Here is a 23,649-nt window from a genome sequence, read left to right as displayed (position 1 = left end):
GCAATCATTTTTCAGAATCTGGTTAAAATAGTAATGCTTGATGGCCATTTGTCAGGATTTGTCTTTTGCCACCAAACACTTTAATTAGGGCAATTTTGAATATATTCCACTTCCGATCCTTTTTTAAATCATCATTATGATTATATAATAATTGCACTGTGGTAGCACCTATGAACCCCAGATAGGGATCAGGGCCCCATTGTACTAGAAGCACATGCACATCCATAAAAAGAAGATAGTCCCTGTTCCAAAAAATTTGCAATCTGAAGCCCCGAGCCTGCAAAGACTTATGGCACATGGTTAACTTTGTACTGTGACTAGTCCTACTGGCGCTAAAGGGATTACTCAGTAAAGATAAACACGTTTCCTAAAACCTTTGTAGGAACCGGACCCAAGTAAATTTTGGGTTTCTCTTTCCTGTTCAGTTATATGCTGGATTATGGGGACCACAGATTGGAATATTTTTTAAGCAGAATATGAAAATTTTTTTCCTCATCACCAGCTCTGAGTGATCTTGATTACCATGTTGTGCTTCACAGCAATTCTTTGTTAATTCAAATATAATTTTGCTCCTTGCATTGCTCCATCACATGCATTTTTACAACACTGATTCATCTCAGAACAGCAGGAGCTGAGGTACCTGCTTCATTATGCTGAGCGACACCTGAGGATGTTGCATCAAAATTATTCTGCATCAAAACTGTGTGTTTGTACAGGGAGTCTCTGCCTCCTACAAGAATATCTCTCTATTTTCCTTGGAGGTTTTACAGTGGGTGCTATTTAAAAAAATGGCCATTTAACATCCTCAACAATAACACAATGTTGCAGTCAATGCCCATTTCTGTGACAATTTTGAGATCATTTAAATTTCACCCCCAACTCCTCTTCAGGCATATGTTTAAAATTGCTCTGGTTGATTCTGCTGTATTCTCTCTCTAACAAAATTAATCAGCTTCAGAAAACCATCATCTGTCTATAATGACTGAGTATTGCTCTTCTTTTTATTCTCTTCTCTTTTGTTGCTTTCCCTATCTTGGGTTTCTGAAGATAATATTTATGCCTTGATTTCTAAGGTCAAGCTAATTACTTGTCCCTCTGACCCAATTCCCTCTAATTTACTCCAGGGGTTCTTTCCTCAGGCTTAATTGATGCTATTATAAATTCTTCACTCTCCAATGGGAAGTTTTTATGTGATTTCAGGCATGCTTTGGTGAGCACTTTTAACAAGTGCTGTCACTGGATTAAGCTATTGTTAACTATCTGTCTCTCACTTCTTCCCTTTGTTTTTGAACTCCTTGTATGTGTGTGTCATATTTTAAAGCCTGTGACTACATTCACAGTAGTTCCATGCCAGCCTGAAAATTTCATGAGACAGGGACTGCAGCTACTAGCAGCCAGTAGGAGTATTTCTGACCCAACCTTCTCTCAGGCCTTGCTTTTCTGCACCTGCCGACTCCCTATTCCCCTTACTGTTCTTCCTCACTAGCTACTTTATGTATCTAGTATTTGCATCAAGCAGGAACTGAAGCCACTATCTGGTGTACCTGCTCTACGGTGGTCCAACCAGCAGTACCACAGGGCTGAGCAAGTCCCATGGCACTATTGCTTTTTCTAGATTTCTATGCTCACAGCAGGGGAAACATTGTCATGGAATCCCCAGAACTCTATTTACTAAATAGTTAAAATTAACTTCAACTGCATGAGCTGAGGGACTTTTTTCATTCTGCTGCTCTACTAAAAAAGCACCACTAGAACTGCTTAATGATCTGTTGTCAGTTAAACTGTTTCCAGTACTATGGATCATTCAACACTATTTCAGTGCTGATCATCCTGAAGTTTCCACATGGCTTAATGCTTGTTTGATTTCCATTGTATACCTTTCATTTTTTTCTGAATCAAGGACCAAATTCTGGTGCCACTGAAGTTACTGGAAAAACTCCCATTGAACCTAGTGAGACCCAGGATGCAGCCACAACAAATGGCTCAGGCTTTTGATGGTATGCTCTAAATGTGTTGATATAACTCAGAATTCAGTACTGGGTCCTTTGCTTTCTTCATTTAATATTTACTTACTCCTCAGGTGTTCTGAGTCAAATGGTTTTCATCATCATAACTACACTGATATCCATTTCTATGATTCCTCTTCAGTCTTTTCTACCAAGGACAGATACTCAAAGAGAAATAACAGATGTCTCCATCTGGATGCCTCACAATGGTGGGTTTTTTTTAAATTATATAGATATATATTTTACACTGAGCTCCAACAGACACTTTTGTTGTTGGGAATGACAGTCTGTGCTCTACCTTTGGGTCACATTTTGTGGAAGTTAATTCAGCTCTACTGTCCCAATACCAAGTATAGCTCTATTGTCCTAGTGTTCCCCCAGGATCTTGGGTATTGGTTTTTTGACGCTGACTCTTCCCACATTCCATCTTATACTGGTTCTCTAAGTTCTCTCTCACTGCCATTTGTTTGACCTCAGGGATTGACAAATATTTCATATTTTCAGCTGTTAAAACACGAGTCCTTGCTCTTGTAATTTTATGTTTGGATTGCAGCATTACTGTTTTAACCAGTCTTCCTACTCATTCAGTTGTCATCTTCTTTCTTCCCCCCACGCAGTTTAAAATACATGTTTAACTTCCTCCATTCTTCATAGTGTTCACATTATAACATCTGGGTTATTTACTCAACTGCATTAGCTGACCAACAGCCTTAGGGGTTTACATTTAAGTTCAGAGGCATTATCTTATTTAAAATTATTCACTTTATAGGTTCGATTACCAGTCTTAGATAATGCCAATCTCCATCCCTGTCTCCACTACAAATACAAGGGTGTCTGGGAATGCAGTTACGTCATGACTTAGTTTTGTAGTGGAGATGGAACTTTCACTGCATTTTGTAACAAGACTGACCGCCCTGCACCTTTAAGCGGGGGTGGGGAGGAAAGATTTGGCTGGCTGGCCGGCCAAATGAAGGGAATTGCGCGCTTTATGACTGAGGGGCGGGGCGGGGGGGGGGCCGCGGGAGTCAGCTACTGCAAAAGGGTCATCGTGGTCGCTGACTCATCCCCTGGGAATGAGAGGTTTAAAAGGGGCAGCCCTGTGCCTTAGCCCTCCCTTTTGCACAGAGCAGGCTAGAAAAGGTATACAGTGACCAGATAAATGGCTTGGAAAAGGACTTAAAAAGAGGTGTTCAGTAAAGGAGTGAAAGGGTGGGGGCGTTTAGGGATTCCTATGATTGGGAGCCAACCCCCATTGTTATAGCCCACCATAACCCTCCTATGGGCCAATCCCAGTGCCTCCTCCCAGTTCAATTTGGTGGCATGCTGGTCCACTTCAAACAAAGTCAAGTAATTCACTCAGTATTTTTCAAATCAGATTTATAACATTTTTTTCAGTTTCTTTTAATTGCATGTTTTATTATTGTCCTGTATTTTCCTTTAAAATGGACTGAAAGTGCTATATAACAAAACCAATCTTTTTTTTCCATCATCTTATTTTCCCATCCATTTTGCATTGTTGGCAGATACTCAGAAAACTACATTTCTGACAAATATTTACTAAAAACAAAAGGTCTTTTAAAGAAGAGTAAAAATTGAGAGAGCATTTCCTCAGACCAATGAACTCCTCAAAAAACACAAATATAGGGTTCCGCTGTACAGTAATCCCTGCCAGTCTTCTTGAGTTGTCACTGGTTTGAAAAGCAAGAGAGAATCTTCTTTATTCAGTTTTACCAAATAAAATTGTAACTTCTGTCCTATAAATGATTTCCTGGCCCTTGGGATAATAAATTACTATCAGGAGCACTGGAGACATCCATAAAGGTATGAGAAGATGATTCTGCCCATCAGAGAGAACAAAGAGTCAACAACCCCCTTCTAAGTTCTTTGTCTGGTGAATTGTGTCTATTGTTCTCCTGAAACAAATCCAGCAAATGAAGAACAACATGAACCCCCACACAGACAAATTCATTGGAATGAGTTCACTCTTTAGGGAAGATACTGTAGTAAAGGACATTTTAAAAGGTGTATCTACTGTTTAACTGACAAATTTTAATATTATGAAGGATCATAAACTACAAGCAATAAGTGTTTAAATATTTATTAGGTCAACATGCTTATCAGGGCTAGAAGTAGCTGCAATGTGGATGAACAGGACAGTTTATTTTTCAATCCTTGATGGGGTATGTCACAGATTAAAATAAAACCATGCTCCTTATTTGATTAAATATTCAGGAAACAATAGAGTACTGAGATGAGAAAGCTCTTATAATGAACCTATAAACACTTCTTTGTTCAGAGAACTCTTCTGTCAAATAGTCCAGTCACAAAAATTGCACCTTTTCTGGTGTAACACTTGACCTGTCATCTTCCCAAATCAGAAGATTAAAGAGCCAGAATTCAGGCTGGACTATTGCATTTAAGGAAATAATCCTCCAACTAAATTAAAAAAAAAAAAGTGTAGAATTGTCACTGTGGAATCATTTGGCATAAAGAGAGCACAGAGTTAATTCTACTCAGCTGAAAGTACCTTATGTTGCTTCTCTCAAGGCCAAACCTTTTTTTCCCCTTCCAAATTAACAATTCAGCTCTAAGAATTTAAAAAAGGCTCTTTAATACACAATAATGTCTATTTCAGGGATCAGCAACCTTTCAGAAGTGGTGTGCCGAGTCTTCATTTATTTACTCTAATTTAAGGTTTCACGCGCCAGTAATACATTTTAACGTTTTTAGAAGGTCTCTTTCTATAAGTCTATAGTATATAACTAAACTATTGTTGTATGTAAAGTAAATAAGGTTTTTAAAATGTTTAAGACGCTTCATTTAAGATTAAATTAAAATGCAGAGCCCTGGGGACCGGTGACCAGGACCCGGGCAGTGTGAGTGCCACTGAAAATCAGCTCATGTGCTGGGTTTGGCACACGTGCCATTGGTTGCCTACCCCTGGTCTATTTGTTGGTGTCTCATAGAGTGAAATAGTTGCAGTTCCTCTAAATTTTCCCTTTCACCAAAATAAAATGTGATTTTTCACAGAATAAAGAACACATTAGTTGCCGAGACAAATATGTGATTTGCTTAGTTAGGCATGTCGCCAGTTTTCAAAAGTACTGTGATCATTGGCAGAAATGGCAGAAGCTCACAGTCAACCAATATGCCAGTTCTTGTAAAAAACTCACAGAATCTGTTTTCCATATATGAAAAGTTGCAGAGCAAAAACTGGTGTCTGTAGAGCTGTATTCAGTACCCTCCCATTCTCTAACACATCACCACAATTTTTAAGTATACTTAATTCTGTTTCAGCTGGCTTCTGAAAGTAGAAAGATTATATTATATGATGCACCTCACCCCAAATTAAGCCTAAAATGCGTATTCATGAGAGAGTATCAGCTAGTGATTATAGCAGGGGAAAGGGAGAGAGGACTTCTGGCTCCTGAACTTGTCACTGACCTGCTGAGTGTCCTGGATAAGTCATTTAGCTTCTAATGCCTCAGTTTCCTACTGGTAGTAATACATTACAGGGATGCAGTGAGGCTTCGTTAATAAAGGTGTGTAAAGTGCTCTGAGATTCTCAAATGAAAGTTGCTATAAAAATATTCTTTGAGATTTGCAAAACAGGCTAGGAGGATTAATGTGCCTAAATCTCCTACACTGCTCTGAAAAATCTCTAGTGTTGTTATCTCTATTCAGTGCAGGTCTGTTGCAGAGATGCTCATATCTGCAGTCTGTATTCATGGCTTTTTGCAGGCTGGTTAATTTGAAAAGGCTCGTCAATAAATAAACTGAGACTATCAGCATTATTTCAAGAAAAATCTGTAAATGATGGTTGATAATTCTGACAATAGGATTAAATTTCAAATCCCCCCCCTGCAAAAAAAGATGAAACAAAACTTCAATACCAGAGGGTATAAAAATCATAGGAGGCTTAATAACCTGCTTTGCAATTCTGTTTATTAATTGATCCAAGCCCTCCCTTAATGCTTGGGCTAACTTTAATTTGCCATTCATGATGGGTTTGGATACCTTTCCAAAATTAGGTTTCCTTCCCACGCTGTTCTCACTCTGTAACCTCTTGCCCTGCCACTTTCTCATCTCTCCTGCACACAAAAGCGTCATTGAGACAACTAACCCCCCATAATGGTTTATGCCAACAAGTGGCTGCTTTAAGTCGAAACTGATGTATCATCTAGGACTGGTAAAGCATGGAATATTAAATATACTGTGGCTGATTTCCTCCTTCCATGTGGCTAGGATGCCCGTATGTCAGTCATATTTTGTACTCTGTAGTTATCACACAAAAACATTTATTTATTTGATTCTTACCTTTTCAATTTTCTCATCTAGCATTCTGAAGAATTCCTGTTGGCTTTCAGAGATGTGCATGCTGAAAGACATGACGGAAGAGTGTCTATGTAGGCACAGATTTATCTATTTTCAAATTAATACAGGTTTCAGAGTAACAGCCGTTTTAGTCTGTATTCGCAAAAAGAAAAGGAGTACTTGTGGCACCTTAGAGACTAACCAATTTATTTGAGCATGAGCTTTCGTGAGCTACAGCTCACTTCATCGGATGCATCATGCTCAAATAAATTGGTTAGTCTCTAAGGTGCCACAAGTACTCCTTTTCTTTTTGCGAATTAATACAGTATTCCAAAATTATTTAGAGATCCAATCTCAGACTCGGGATTACCACTTGGAAAGAGATGCACTTTCTGCTTATGCCAAAAATGACAGTAACATCAAATATCATATATAACACTGGAAACCTCCCTACTCCAAAGCTGTATATGATTCTGTCAGAAGCTGTCTAAGGGCCCAGTGAGAGTACTGAGTGAGAGTTCTTTAGACCAGCTGAAACTCCCATTAACTGATAGCAAGTTTTGCCTATATAAGGAGTGGAGGATTTGGCTCAATGCATGCATGTTATTCCCAGGAATGCTATTAGGAATTGTGTGCATATCAAGAGGAGAATGAACTCCTTCAGCATCTTTTCTTTTTGTTAGACAGACTGCAGGAACTTAATATTCAGCTACATACTCCAGAGGCGGAGACTGAGCTAGCCAAGTATTGACATACCCCTCTGTGTTGAAACTGAAGATTTCTAAGATTGCAGAGTGCACCATCACACCAATCAGAGGCCTACAATGTGAAACTAAAGCCCATTTTATAACCTTACCCTGAAAGGTCCTTTTGTAGAGCACAGATCGTTTACTTCCATTAACTCTGCAGCACCAGGAGGCTCACATTTTAGTGAAACTGTGTTTTGCATTAGTGTGCAGCATTGGAAAATACTATTATTAGTTATCTGTAAAGTGCTGACAGCGTGCTTGTATGGAACAAGACACAAAAGACAACAGACAGGTCTTGCCCCAAGGGGAGCTTACAATCTAAAAATACAGAAAGGTCAGACACAAAAAAAGGACAGGGACATTCAGAGGATGGTGCTTAGAAGGTCTTTTAAAAACAACAACAATCCATCAACTTCATGAAAAAACTCGTACAGATACAGACAAACATCTTCCTTTCCAAATGCAAACAGATGGACATCATATCAAAAGGACTAAAGGTAAAAAATCCATTACAATCTACATATCACACAGACTATGTTGAGAGATTGTGCCACACACTCTCAAAGAAACTGCGAAACCACCTGATCAACATCCTATACAGCAAACAGGGAAAGATTAAGAATGAGCTCTCAAAACTGGATACTCTCATAAAAAAATCAACCTTCCACACAAACTTCCTCATGGATAGTTTTTACAAAAACTAGACAAGCCATTTACAACACAAACTTTGCTTCTCTACAAAAGAAAAAGGACACTAAACTATCTAAACTGCTACATTCCACAAGGAGCCACAACAGTAGTTCCCTTAACCCACCCAACAATATTGTTAATCCTTCCAGCTATACTCTTAGCCCGACAGAAGAGTCTGTCCTATCTTGGGGCCTCTCCTTTCGTCCCTCCAGGCCCACAAACATGATACAGTTCTGTGGTGACCTAGAATCCTACTTTCGACGTCTCTGACTCAAAGAATATTTCCAACACACCTCTGAGCAACATAGTAACCCATAGAATCCTTCCTACCACCACTACAAAAAGAAGGATTCTGCGTGGACTCCTCCTGAAGGTCGAAACAGACTGGACTTCTACATAGATTGCTTCCTTTGATGTGCACGGGCTGAAATTGTGGAAAAGTAGCATCACTTGCCCCATAACCTCAGCCATGCTAAACACAAAGCCATCAACAGCCTCAGGAACAACTCTGACATCATAATCAAAAAGGCTGACAAAGGAGGTGCTGTCATCATCATGAATAAGTTGGAATATGAACAAGAGGCTGCTAGGCAGCTCTCTAACTCCACATTCTACTGGCCATTATCCTCTGATCCCATTGAGGATTACCAAAAGAAACTGCACCATCTGCTCAAGAAACTCCCTGAAAAAGCACAGGAACAGACCTGTGCAGACACATGCCTAGAACCCCGACCATGGGTATTCTATCTGCTTCCCAAGATCCATAAACCTGGGAATCCTGGACGCCCCATCATCTCAGGGATTGGCAACCTGACAGCAGGATTGTCTGACTATGTGGACTGTCTCCTCAGGCCCTACGCTACCAGCACTCCCAGTTATCTTCGAGACACCATTGACTTCCTGAGGAAACTACAATTCATCGGTGATCTTCCAGAAAACACCATCCTGGCCACTATGGATGTAGAAGCCCTCTACACCAACATTCCACACAAAGATGGACTACAAGCCGTCAAGAACACTATCCCTGATAATGTCACGGCTAACCTGGTGGCTGAACTTTGTGACTTTGTCCTTACCCATAACTATTTCACATTTTGGGACAATATATACCTTCAAGTCAGCGGCACTGCTATGGGAACCTGCATGGCCCCACAGTATGCTAACATTTTTATGGCTGACTTAGAACAATGCTTCCTTAGCTCTCGTCCCCTAACGCCCTTGCACTACATTGATGACATTTTCATCATCTGGACCCATGGAAAAGAAGCCCTTGAGGAATTGCACCATGATTTCAACAATTTCTATCCCACCATCAACCTCAGCCTAGACCAATCCACACAAGCGGTCCATTTCCTGGACACTACTGTACTAATAAGCGATGGTCACATAAACACCATCCTATACCAGAAACCTACTGACTGCTATACTTACCTACATGCCTCCAGCTTCCATCCAGGACACACCACATGATCTATTGTCTACAGTCAAGCTCTAAGATACAACTGCATTTGCTCCAATCCCTCAGACAGAGACAAACACCTACAAGATCTCTATCAAGCATTCTTAAAACTACAATACCCACCTGCTGAAGTGAAAAAACAGATTGACAGAACCAGAAGAGTACCCAGAAGTCACCTACTACAGGACAGGCCCAACAAAGGAAATAACAGAACACCACTAGCTGTCACCTTCAGCCCCCAACTAAATCCTCTCCAGTGCATCATCAAAGATTTACAACCTATCCTGAAAAATGATCCCTCACTCTCACAGATCTTGGGAGACAGACCAGTCCTCGCTTACAGACAGCCCCCCAACATGAAGCAAATACTCTCCAGCAACCACACAACAAAAACACTAACCCAAGAACCTATCCTTGCAACAAAGCCCGATGCCAACTCTGTCCACATATTTATTCAAGTGACACCATCATAGGACGTAATCACACTAGCCACGCCATCAGGGGCTTGTTCACCTGCACATCTACCAATGTGATATATGTCATCATGTGCCAGAAATGCCCCTCTGCTATGTACATTGGCCAAACCGTACAGTCTCTACGCAAAAGAATAAATGGACACAAATCTGACAACAGGAATCATAACATTCAAAAACCGGTAGGAGAACACTTCAACCTCTCTGGCCACTCAGTAAAAGATTTAAGGGTGGCAATTTTGCAAAAGAAAAGCTTCAAAAACAGACTAACGAGAAACGGCTGAGCTTGAATTAATATGCAAACTAGATACCATTAACTTGGGTTTGAATATAGACTGGGCGTGGCTTGGTCATTACACATATTGAATCTACTTCCCTAAAGTTAAGTATCCTCACACCTTCTTGTCAACTGTCTAAATGGCAGGTTTCAGAGTAGAAGCCGTGTTAGTCTGTATCTGCAAAAAGAACAGGAGTACTTGGGGCACCTTAGAGATGAACAAATTTATTAGAGCATAAGCTTTCATGGGCTACAGCCCACTTCATCGGATGCATAGAAGGGCCATCTTGACTATCACTACAAAAGTTTTTTTTCTCCTGCTGATTATAGCGCATCTTAACTAATTAGCCTCTCACAGTTTGTGTGGCAACTTCCAACTTATCTGTATGTATATATCTTTCTTCTTGAAGTGGGCTGTAGCCCATGAAAGCTTATGCTCTAATAAATTTGTTAGTCTCTAAGGTGCCAGAAGTACTCCTGTTCTTTTAACAACAAAGTATTGGGTGATGAGAGCATTTTTAGTGATGTGGGTAGCCTATTTGTAGCGCTCACAGGAAAGTGAGTTTTCAGGTGGGATTTGAATGAAAAGAAGGTCTGGTGGGGTGTCTGGCACACTAGCATAGGGCAGGAATGCCAGGTATTGAACAAAGCGTAAAGGAAGAGTGAGAAATGGAAAAGGGGTGCAGATCTTAACGATGGTATCAGACAGTTAAAGAGAAACTGGAGTTTGATAATGCCACCATTTAAATAATATGAAAAGCTGATTCGGCTTGTTAAATTCAACTCCCAGATTGTCCCGAGGTTTGACTTTTTCAGTATGATCCTTTGAGCTGTAACAAGTTAATATCCCACTCAAACCCCAATGACATGGTCTAACAAAGTCATGCACGTATGCCGTATCTGCTATCAGGATGAGCATATACAGAGCTCTGCTCATGCTGGGACCTTGAATGAAAAATACGTTTGAAAGGGAAGTTCTTAGAGGGAAAGCTGGAAGTTAAATTATAATCTAAGTCAATTTATTAATCAAGAATGAATTTTAAAGAGTGGATTTAAAAAAGTGAATGTCATCGAAGTTTTAGAACCAAAGAAAACAGTTTGTTCATGTCATTACTTCAAATCTGCTTTCTATAACTATTAGGCTTACTACTTTGCCAACCAGTTTTCAGTAAGGGCATATATAGGTCACAAACTAATTTCTCTATTTGAGATACAGCACACACAGTGTGTTGGTGTGGACAGAAACATAACTCTGATACATCATTTATAAAAGATAACGTAGCAATTTAGCTCCAGCAGATAACCCAACTGACGTGCAAAGTATGATAGAGACAACCAGAATGAGCAAACACCCACGACAGCCTAGTTATACTACATTTTCTTAGGAGGAAAGAGCATTTGAAATTCACGTCTGCCTCCACAACTCTCAGAGTGCCAGCTTCCAACACAATAATAAGAGACTTTCAGGGCCTACCAAAGATGTAATTTTCAGGACGACTATTTAATTACAGGAAAAAAAATTATCTACTGCTATGTGAGTAAAAAGATCATTCAAAATAGTTTATTAGAATACTTCTATCATTAAAAGTCTGTATGAACTGTCATTGTAATAAACCATTATCTTCAGAAGTGCATAACTTGGCAGTAAAATTGCCCTCGTGTTGGAGATGCAATACAGAAAATGCTGACATAATAGATACTCTCTGGAATGGTGTAAAATTACAATAATACTGGGAATATATATAGCAAAGAGTGAATGAACTACTGGAAGAGAATGAAAACTACCCAAGGATCTAAGATGGTACTCTTGGGTATACCTCTTCAAGAAAATCCTTTTGACAAACAGAAATGTCTGGATAATCTTTTTTCTTGTGATATTTTATGTGTTAGACAGCAAGGGAAATCTGAAACTATCCTGATGTGTATGCATTTTATAAATTCCATAGTGTGCCACCAGTTAGGAATGAGTTGATAGAGGGAGAAATAATGTTTTACAAAAATCTGGATTCCATGGCTAGATACAATAGTACAAAATAGATTATTTCTTTCATTATACTTCCTAAGGTTTCCATCCTGAGATTTATGCACATGAGAAGTTCCAGTTACTTAATGGGATTAATCACACATGTAGAAGATAAATGTCTGAGCAAGTCTTCGCGAGATCTGGGCTTTAACTTGTAAAATCCAAGTTCTGCTAGATGTAGCAAGAATCTCCATGATTGTACTTGTACATTTAATTCAACAAATAATTTTAAAAAATCTTCAATTTATGTTTCAATTTATAACATTTGGTCCAAGTTGGGCTTTTTTTTAAAAACAAACATTTTACAAAAAGTATTTAACTATTTTTGAATATTCAAGTGGAACAGCCCTCTCCATCCAATACACAAACACCCGATTGTAATCAAAAGTTGGATATTTTAAGGTTTTATTTCTGCTTCTAAATCTATAAATTTAAAAAAACAAAAACGAAAAACTGATATTTAACAAGTGATTAGCTAATATGTTGGTACCCAGACCTGAAAAGATGTCTGTGTAAATGTATACATAAATTCAGTGGAAATAATTCTGTAAGTAAAGCCAGTCAGTGGGTAAGTGTTGGCAAGATCCAGTCATGTTGGATAAATAGTGCAGGTTTTACAGAACAGCCTAATGTTATAAGAGATAACAGTATATTTATTTTTGTAGAAACACAACAGAACTTGTTTATTATCTTATCTAGGTACACTTCTTTTGGTAAGTCTGGTTTCTGTAGGAACTTTTTAAACTCCTCCTTGAAAACAAAAAAGGATCAACCAAATTACACAGAAAATAAATCTGTAATCTCTTCCTGCCTCAGATGCAGCTGAACAGATGGCTGACTAAAGTAATTTTTTTCCTTTAACCCCATCTGATAGTCACCAGCTAGCAGTGGCAGCCAGAGAGGAAGAGCTACATTGTGCTCCTGTACCCAAGCGTGTCTTTACATCCACGAACCTGCTTTGAGTGAAGTAAAATTCTGCAGTACTGCCTTGTTGAAGGGTACAAGTTGTCCCTCTCACCCAAATGAATTTCTTTGCATTTATATCTGTTTTCTAGACTAAAAAAAAAAAGCTGTCCTATATTTCAAGGACTCTCTTGAAAGTTATATGATGTGACAATTTGCACAATGTACTTTGTATGCAGCAAGTTTAAGTTTATACTGTGCCTGTAGGGCTCTTAGCTCTAGTAAAGAACAGTGTCTCCTTTATTGCTCAGAATGCAACAACACTGCTTTATCTTTTCACTGTGAAGTACCAAATCTATGCTACCATAAAAGCTCTTATTTTCAATTCAGTTGGTGATTAAAATGTAATGGTGATTGAGATATGAAACAAGTAATTAATACTGGCACTAGTACTGTCACAAGAGGTAAATATGGCATGGCAGTGCTGTGTTTAATGCTGACTGATTTCAAAAGGAAATAGCATGAGAACTTTAATCTAAGGGTTGTATAAACTACGGCCACATAGCACACTGTCAGCATATAACAAACACCATCATCATTTTAAATGGAAGTAGTTTAATTCCCAAATTTGTTATGCTGTTTATCTACCAAAGTAAGCCAAAACACTGGACAGAATCTTGGTAAATAACATCTGGTTAGGGTGTGTGTATTTATTTATGTGTATAAACAAATGTATCATATGAGAAATATAATGTAGTGATGTACCCTGGTAAGGTGTGGCAGGGTAAATCTATTCAACAAGAAAAAAAAGTTTTGCATCTTTGAAAATCAAGCCAAGAAAAAGGTATTGCAAGGGTGGCTAAAGTTCAGCCTCTGATTCATCTAATACCTATGGAATTGTACAGCATGTCTCAAAGGTACTTCCATCATTAATACAGCCATGCACGTAGACTAAACATCCTGGCATGCAATGCCCCAGCTTGACCTGAGCAGTTCTCAATAGGCTGCCCATCTGTAACAAAAATGTGAGGATGGTTGCATTCTTCTCTGTTTTACTTAAGCTAGGTGTGACCCTTCGGTTGTTAGGGAGCTCCCAATGCAGCCTTTACTTGGGCAAAGTTTGGGTATTTGGGGGGTATTGTTTTAATTCAATAAGCATTCATTTCTATTAAAATTATGGAGTGTAACTTACTTTGCTCTGGGTTGATGTACTAATCCTGGGACCTCTTTGTTAGATTTAAGTCTTACATTTGAACTGGCACTTTTTTCCTGAAACACACAAACACACAAATATAATCAGCATTTATTAAACATACTTTCTCTATATTTGTCATCAGAATGTTACTCTCCAGTACAGAGAAACCAGCTTCTGCAAATGGATTTGTAAAAATACAGGTATTATAAATAAAGCATTAACCATAAGGAAACCAAATAAAATCTTTAAGGAAATCTAGAACAGTTCTGTAATAGTACAGCTAGCAGCCTACAGATACTCTTGTTAAAAATGACAAACAGGGACCTGATGGCTCAGAGGATTTATAATAGGACACAGAACCTTGGGCCTCCAGGTCACTGGTTCAAATCTAACACAGGCTAGTAGTGATCAAAGTTGTTACTATCAGATGACTGTCTAGTGGCCTGTGCAAAATCTGAGTCTAGTTACTCGTAGACAGGTGATTACATGACAAGTAGCACTAATTGGCACCTTTAATGAGGTGGTGAGGCAAAATACTGAATGGTCGCAGAGACTGAACTAACCTTTTACCTGTAGAGTTAGCTCTCTCAAAACAGGGCTGGAGTTAAAGACTTCCATCTCCCAGGCTGTCAATTCAGCACCTTGTTGAAAGTGCTAAGATCACTCTAAGGGTATGTCTACAGTATGAAATTATTTCGAAATTATTCTAATCGAATTTTCGGAAGGTATTTTATACATTCGGTCCACTAAAGTGCGTGAATTCGGCGGAGTGCGTCCACAGTACCAAGGCTAGCATTGACTGTCGGAGCGGTGCACTGTGGGTAGCTATCCCACAGTTTCCGCAGTCCCCGCCACCCACTGGAATTCTGGGTTACGCTCCCAGTGCATGATGGGGCAAAAACATTCTCGCGGGTGTTTCTGGGTGTGTGTCGTCAGTCAATCCTCCCTTCGTGAAAGCTACGGCAGACAATCGTTTCGCGCCTTTTTGGCATGCAGACAGCATACTGCTTTTAGCAGACGGTGCACCGCTGCTCTCCTGCTATTATGAATCCACCTCTCATTTCGTCTCATCTTCCTTTGTAATCTCTACTATCTACTCTTTCTCTTCGAACACTTCTGCTGCCAACTCTGCTCAGCCATCATGAACCAACCAGCACAGCTTCCGCCGCCAACTCTGCTCTCCCACTATTGCCACGCTTCCGAGCTTCTCCATGTTGTCTGTCCTGGGCTCCCACCTCCGGGAAAGCTACAGAAGACAACCATTTACCGCCTTTTTTCGGCTACCGTGAACTGAACAGCACCTCTTCCGCTGCCACTCTGCTTTCCTACATTTCGCGCCCTTTTTCCAGGATTACCCATGCAGGCGCCATAGCCATGGAGCCCGATCAGATCTCCGCTGCAGTTTTGACCACTGTAAATACCTGCAAAACAGGGCAAGGAAGTGACGACAGTGCGATTACGATAATGATGAGGACATGGACACAGACATTCCTAGAAGCACAGCATGTGGCGACTGGGAGATCGTGGTGGTGTTGGGCCAGGTTCATGCTGTGGAACGCCGATTCTGGGCCCGGGAAACAAGCACAGACTGGTTGGACCGCATAGTGTTGCAGGTATGGGATGATTCCCAGTGGCTGCAAAACTTTCTTATGCGTAGGGCCACTTTCATGGAACTTTGTGACTTGCTGTCCCCTGCCCTGAAGCGCAAAGACGTCAAAATGAGAGCAGCCCTCACAGTTGAGAAGCGAGTGGCCATAGCCCTGTGGAAGCTTGCAACGCCCGACAGCTACCGGTCAGTCGAGAATCAGTTTGGAGTGGACAAATCTACTGTGGGGACTGCTGTGCTGCAAGTAGCCAACACAATCATTGACCAGCTGCTATCAAGGGTAGTGACTTTGGGAAATGTGCAGACCATTGTGGATGGCTTTAATGCGCTGGGGTTCCCTAACTGCAGCGGGGCGATAGACGGAACGCATACCCCTATCTTGGCCCCGGAACACCGGGGCGGCCAGTACATAAACCGCAAGGGGTACTTTTCCACGGTGCTGCAAGCACTGGTGGATCACAAGGGACGTTTCACTGACATCAACGTGGGATGGCCAGGAAAGATGCATGATGCTCGCATCTTCAGGAACTCTGGTTTGTTTGAACAACTGCAGGAAGGAACTTACTTCCCAGACCAGAAAATTACTGTTGGGGATGTTGAAATGCCTATAGTTATCCTCGGGGACCCAGCCTACCCCTTAATGCCATGGCTCATGAAGCCGTACACGGGCACCCTGGAGAGTAGTCAGGAGCAGTTCAACTATAGTCTGAGCAAGTGCAGAATGGTGGTAGAATGTGCATTTGGATATTTGAAAGTGCGCTGGCACAGTTTACTGACTCAGTTAGATCTCAGCACAACCAATATTCCAATTGTAATTGCTGCTTGTTGTGTGCTCCACAATATCTGTAAGAGTAAGGGGGAGACATTTATGGCGGGTTGGGAGGTTGAGGCAACTCGCCTGGTGTCCAGTTTCACACAGCCAGACAACAGGGCTATTAGAAGAGTGCAGCACATCAGAGAAGCTTTGAAAGTCAGTTTCATGACTGGCCAGGGTACAGTGTGACAGTTGTGTTTGTTTCTCTTAAATTTACCGGTCACCCTATATATATGAAAGGAAATAAAGTCACAATTGTTTAAAAACCGTTCTTTATTATTTGTTGCACAAAACATTGAGAGAAATCAGAAGATAGATGAGAGAGGGGGGTATTGGGTTAGGGGGGTGGAGGAGGAGGGAAGGACAAGTCCAGAAACCAAATCAAAATTTAGGATATGCCAGCTTTCTGCTGCTTGTGCAATCCTCTGGGGTTGACTGTGTGGGTCCCCATAGCCTCTCCCCCCGTGTTCTTGGGTGTCTGGGTGAGGAGGCTGTGGAACTTGGGGAAGAGGGAGGGTGGTTATACAGGGACTGCAGAGGCAGTCTGTGGTCTTGCTGCCTTTCCCGCATTAGATCCACCATACAGCAGAGCATGTCAGTTTGCTCCCCCATGAGCTTGACCATAGCATCCTGCCTGCTCTCATCACGCACATCCCTCCTCTCTTTGTATTCATGTAACGCTTTAAGCGACTCTGCAATTGTTTGCCTCCAGGCATTCAACTGGGCCCTATCAGTGCGAGAGGACTGCATGAGCTCGGCAAACATGTCGTCCCGAGTTCGTTTTCTCTGCCTTCTAATCTGGATCAGCCTCTGGGACAGAGTAGATAGGGTCCACGTTGAAACATTTGTACCTGCTGCAGGAGGAGAAAAAGGGCGGGTAGTATTTTAAAAGATACATTTTAGAGAACAAAGGGGACACTCTTTCTCAGTGAAACAGGCAATTCATAGTACACGGCACATGTTCTTTCTGTACAAGGTCTCATTTTGCTTCTTATACTGAATTGCCTGCCACTTTGGTGTGAATAAGCCATCACATGCAGCTAGGCAACAGAATTCAGCTTGCAGGCAGCCATGGTAAGCCCTGGGGCACGTGGGGTTCTGCTTCTTCCGCATTCATTTCAGTGCTTTCAAACTGCCGGACCCCCTTTCCCATAGCAAACAATGCCTGGTGGGTTTGCTATATAAAAGGAGGGCCTGTGGGCTCTCTGGGATGATCGCTTCACACAACACCCTCCCCCGCCCACACACTGTGTGGCTCCAATGAGGCTCTGAGCAGAGATGAGCCCTTTAAACTAAACGTGAACAGCCCAGCGCAGCTGGGTTTCCCCCCACTCCCCACCACGTGGCTCCAATCAAGCTCTCACTCACCAGAAGTGCCTTCTCCAGGATCATGGTCCGGGAGCATGCCTTGGGAGTTGGGGGAGGCTACTGGCTCCAGCGTCAAGAATAGTTCCTGGCTAGGGGGGAACATAGATTCCCCACTTGCTGCCTGTGTACCGTCCTCCTCCTTCTCCTCTTCGTCCTCCAAAAACTCATCCTCCTCGCTCCGTGCTACTCCCCCCTTGCAGGTGTCGTTGGACAGTGGTTGGGTGGTGCTGGCGTCACCCCCCATAATTGCATGCAGCTCACGGTAGAAGTGGCATGTATGGGACTGTGACCCAGAGCGCCCGTTCACCTCCCTGGCTTTTTGGTACACTTGCCTGAGCTCCTTGATTTTTGTACAACACTGCTCTGTGTCCCTGGAGTAGCCTCTTTCCGTCAAGGCCCTGGAGACTTTAGCGTATGTATTTGCGTTTCTTTTTTTGGAATGTAGTTCTGCCATAACAGATTTGTCTCCCCAACATGCAATGAGATCCAGTACCTTCCGTTCGGACCATGCTGGAGCTCATCTGCAAATCCGGGACTGCGTGGTCGCCTGTGATGGTGGACTCCGCATGGTCGCCTGTAATGGTGGACTCCGCATGGTCGCCTGTAATGGTGGACTCCGCATGGTCGCCTGTAATGGTGGACTCCGCATGGTCGCCTGTAATGGTGGTGACCAAACAGGAAATTCAAAAGTTCCTGGGGCTTTTACTGCCTACCTGGCTAGTGCATCGGAGTTCAGAGTGTTGTCCAGAGCGGTCACAAGGGAGCATTCTGGGATAGCTCCCGGAGGCCAGTATCGTCAAATTGGGTCCACAGTACCCGTAACCCAGAACTGTGATCTCAATTTTAGCGCTACTCCACTTGCCGAGGTGCAATACAAAAATTGGATTAAAGAGCCCTTTAAATTGAAAAAACTGGTTTGGTCGTGTGGACGGAATCAGTTTTATTTCGAAGTAACTTGGCTAATTCTGAAATAACCGCGTACTGTAGACCAGGCCTCACATACTAAATTGCCAAGCTCTCTCTTTCTCATGCACATGCACACTTTAGTTCTTTTGTAGTTCAAAACATGCATTGGTGGATAAGTAAAGCAGCAGCAGCAGCAAATTATCGGGGCATGGTAATTGAAAGAAGTATCTTTGAAGAAACTTCTTTACATAGAACTGTTAGAGCTTTAAATTAAAGTCAACTCAATATTAGGAGTAAACTGTAGGCATGCATTTGTCGGAGTGCAGCTGATCAGAGGCAGCAACATGGAGAACAAAAAATTCAGATGTGGTTATTAAATTAATAAAGGAACAGTTATGGGAGATTTTACCTATTCAGCTATAAAATAAGACAGAAAGGGACAAAAGAATAAATCAAGCAATATGCTTACGGGCAGGTACACAACTGTGTCCTGTACACAGAATAATTAAACAAAAAAAGGCAAAAAAGAGAAAATCCTTGGCTTAGCTTTGAGCCAGCATTTCAAGGTAACACCTTGTTTTCAGTACAAAAATTTGATATGAATCAAAACTTGGCGTACAAGGTATCACTTACTGTGACAATATTTGGAAAAAAATAGGGTCATTTTTTACTTAAATATTATTAGAGTGATTTGCATTAGAGAAATCTGACAGTACAGATGGTGCAGAACAGGCAAATGTTAGTCTATCAACTGAATAAATCAATCTAATTTCCTTGGCACTTTGCTGCTATGACCATTTTTGAAAAGATAAACTAAAAAATTAATTTAAAAAATCTGAATGGATCAATCACTTTAAATTATTTTTAAAAATAGACTGGTGAGTTACTTGATTTTAAAAGTAGGCCATTATACAGTTAATTCTTGAATGAATAATTCCACAAGGAGTGGAAGCATCAACTTCTTATGCATGCTTGACACTTTTTCTGGTGCAAATTACTGTAACCTCTCTGAAAGGACTGCAAACTAAGTGGTGTCTAACTTGAAAATGAGTTATTAAAATTCAGGAAAAAACAAGCCTAAACTTGGGCCTTCACTCATATCTTTACACCTTACCAGTCATTATCTTACCATTATTCAATGGTACAATGCTGAAGCATCAGGATAAAGACTGCATCCCACCTTCTGAATTCATTTGCTTTCATAGCATTTTTAAATCTTGCTTCAACAGTTATTTGTAGATGACTTTTTTTGCATGTGTGTATGTAGGATAAGCCAATAAAATTGTCAAGTGAAAAAGAAGAGTAGATGATCTCAAGGCTAATCAGAGGGAAAGAGAGATGCTAGGCTGGGAACATAACAGAAACAGAGGTACAAGATCAACTTCCAGTCTCATATACATGGCATGTCTTGCTGTTGTATCCCAAAATATCTGCTGCTGTGCTAGCCAGTATGCGATAACGGACATTGGAGACATACAGTGATGTTTATCACGTATCTGGAATTAGAATACAGCCAAAAGTATGTAAGTTCAATGGCTATAGGTGCACGCCACCTAGTAATGAAAACAGAAGTTGAATTCTGTGATCCCCACTTTCTCACTCATACGTCACACCTCATTTCATACCACTTCTTGCACTCCTCCCAAAGATACACACCGTGTCTCTGTCAATTCCTATCACCAGTGCAAAGTAAAACAAGAGAGAGCTGTGATTTGCACCTTACTGATTTCAAGCAGAGATAAACTACATCAGTGTAAATCACAACTTTCCTTGTCTACCTTTGGGGTTTGCACTAGTTTAGCTACATGGGTGGCTGGAATCAGGACAGTCCCCACTACTGACAAGGCCTTAGTTGGCTTCTGAGGAGAAACTTTTGTCAATCAAAAGCAATTAAAAGATCAGAGAAAAAAATAATTTGTATTTATATAGAGACTTCTGTCCATAGATCTCCACACAGCATACAAAAAAATAATTAACATAGCCCCCAATGCCCTGGACATATTTTTATACCCATACTACAGATGACAGAACAGGTGCAGAAAGATTACCAAGGTCACTTTGGAAAAATTCTTGGTAGAGCTGGGAACAGATTCCCACATCTCGACTCCCAGTCCTGTGCTTTTGTGACAATTTCTGTTTCCCTACGAAATGGGCATCAATAATTAATACATTTCAATTATTTTATCTAATCAGAGTATGTTTTTTCTCCCCTCCATTCTCCATCTGTTGCTCAGCTGGAGTAATGGGCAGAATAAAAGGAATTACAATAAAAAAAAAACAACACAGAAAAACAAACAAAAACTGAGCCAAACTCATTCTTGTAAGGTACTGTCTTAAGCTGGCTCATCACTATGTTTATAGCTATTATTTACCAGCAATATTTTGTAACATAGGACAAATATTTTCTCTGATAAAAACAGATTTTCAGAAATAGCTCTCCAAAGCATAAACAAAATTAATCAAATATTCCCCATAATTTGGGAGACAAATTAATTCAGTAGTAATTAATTGTCTGAATTATTATAACAAATAAAACGAACCAACCAACCAAAACTTAAAAATGATTTGGAACTATCAAGATATGTATTTGGTGAGCCTATGTAAATATGCAGTTCTATTTATGTTACTCTTCTCCACCCCCATAAACACATACTTATTGTGTGCCGAGTTAATTCAGGCGCCCATACCGATAATATGAATATGCAGTACATATATATAACAAATTGCATTTGTTTTAATTTAATCTGACATCAACAGGACTACTCACAAGCATGAATTAAAGCAATTGAGGTCTTGTCTACATACAAACTTGTTATTATTTAAGTGTTGCTTATTTCAGTTTAACTTAAACCTGTTCACACTCAACAAACTAAACTGAAATAAGCTACTTTTAAACTGAAAAAAGAATGGGTTTCCATTGGTTCAGCTATATTGGTTTAAAAACTGATTTATGTTAAACCGGTACAATTTTCCTGTGCGGATCAGGCCTAATCAAATTAAACTAAACCAAAATGAGTCTGGATTAAACCAAAATAAGAGTTTCCACACAGCCTCTTGCAATTGTTTAACTGAATCAGTTTAAAAATCAAACCTTAAGTTAAACCAGTGCAACCCTGCATACAGGCAAGCCCTAAAGCTTTGCAGAACTGGAGCCCCAAATTGTAAACTCTTTAGGGTAGGGACTGTGTATTGTTTTTACATGTTTGTACAGGGCCTAGCACAATGGGTCGATCCTCATCGGGGTCTTTGGGCATTACCACAAAATGAAAAACAGCAACAGCAGAAGAAAGGAATGTAATAACAGCACTCAACAGCATGTAAGCATGTCAAGCCTGAGAAATCTCACAGAGAAACTAGCAAAAGGCCAACTATCGGCTCTGCTAACTAAAGCCAGCATTCTAGAACCAGCACAATCTGGATTAGGCCAGGACACAGAACTGAATCTGCTTCAGTGGCACTGATGGATGATCTCCTGCCAACAGGTAGAGAACAGACATCCATTCTAATCCTCCTGGACCACTCCGCAGGATTCAACACAGTTGATCATGAGATACTGCACCCTTACCTGTGAGAGGTGGCAGGAGTCTAGGGTAATGTATTAACATGGTTTGAGTCTTCCTAGAGAGACTCACCCAAAGAGTAGTGATGGGAACCTGCACATCCACCACTACAGCCCGCACGTGTGGGGTTTTGCAAGAGTCAATTCTCTCTTCAGTCTTATTCAATACCTACATACAAGCATTAGGTGAAATGGTCAGAGGACATGGACTCAAGTGCCAGCAATAAATGGATGATACTCAGCTCTACCTATCCTTCACCTCATATGATCACACCACTACTACCAAGATGGCCCAGTGCTTGGATGAGATCAGCTCATGGTTGAAGAACAGACGGCTGAAGCTGAACCCAACCAAAACAGAGGTGATGTTGGTGGGCAGAGAAAAGTATTTTGAGGAGTTTGCAGCCACAGTGCAATCTCCTTTTATTGAAGGTTCACATTCACAATTGGTCAACTCAGTCCGTAGTTTAGGAGTACTCTTAGATTCTTCACTGATGCTGAGCTTCCACGTTGCAGCAGCAGCAAGTAATGCTTTCTACCATCTCCGATTGGATAGGAGACTCCATCCCATCATGGGAGATGAAGACCTTTCCTCAGTTATTCATGCCTATCTCACATCTTGGCTGGATTACAGCAATGCAATATACCTGGGCGCTCAGGAAACTCTACTAGTACAGAACACTGCAGCACGTCTCCTCAGCAACGTATCACTCCTGTCCTCTGCTCTCTACACTGGCTTCTTATGGAATTTTGAATCAAGTCCAAGGTCTCAGACCCTATGTTCAAAATGCTCCGGGGCCTGGCCCCAAGATACCAAAAGCCATTCTAAAGCTCTGTGATGAAGACTGAAGTGACAATTATGATCCTCCAGCACAATGGAACTCTCAACAATAATAGTAAAACTTGTCTGTGCAGGAGACAGAAGCTTCTCCAGGGGTGAAGACTGTGGAATGAACTTTTCCAGGAACTAAGGACCATCACAAACCTTACCACTTTCTGCTTTGTGCAAGGTCCATTTCTTTGACCCTGGCTTCTGTAATATAAACAGACAGCAAGAGATATATTTATTAGATAATAAGAATCCCCCTACCAAAGATGTTCCATTCCACATGCTCCTCCCTTGAGAGAAAGGATGAGTACAAACAACACATGACAGATGTGTAGTCACAACGCACTATTTATTGGAAGGCGCTCAGACACCATGGTGATGAGCATGGTAATAAAAATATATATAGAGAGAGAATACAACAGAACATGTATAGCTGTCCCACACCATAAAATGCTTTAAAAATATATATACAGATGTA

At 40.9% G+C, this 23,649-nt stretch overlaps 1 protein-coding gene across 4 annotated transcripts in view; it reads right to left on the bottom strand.

The window, feature by feature from the left end:
* The window catches only part of C8H1orf21 (chromosome 8 C1orf21 homolog), a 199,996-nt gene that overhangs the window by 8,605 nt on the left and 167,742 nt on the right, over positions 1 to 23,649 (bottom strand). For all 4 annotated transcript variants that reach the window (XM_074961120.1, XM_074961122.1, XM_074961123.1 and 1 more), the window contains exons 4-5: positions 14,087 to 14,163; positions 6,324 to 6,384 (exon numbers count right to left, since the gene is read on the bottom strand). In XM_074961120.1, coding sequence (XP_074817221.1) covers positions 6,324 to 6,384; positions 14,087 to 14,163 — 138 coding nt within the window. The remainder of the gene's footprint in view (positions 1 to 6,323; positions 6,385 to 14,086; positions 14,164 to 23,649) is intronic.

Source organism: Natator depressus, chromosome 8 (genome assembly GCF_965152275.1).
Source record: "Natator depressus isolate rNatDep1 chromosome 8, rNatDep2.hap1, whole genome shotgun sequence".
In the NCBI taxonomy this organism is placed as follows: Eukaryota; Metazoa; Chordata; order Testudines; family Cheloniidae; genus Natator; species Natator depressus.
The sequence above is the reverse complement of the archived record's forward strand: the minus strand, read 5'-3'. Positions and strand labels throughout refer to the sequence as shown.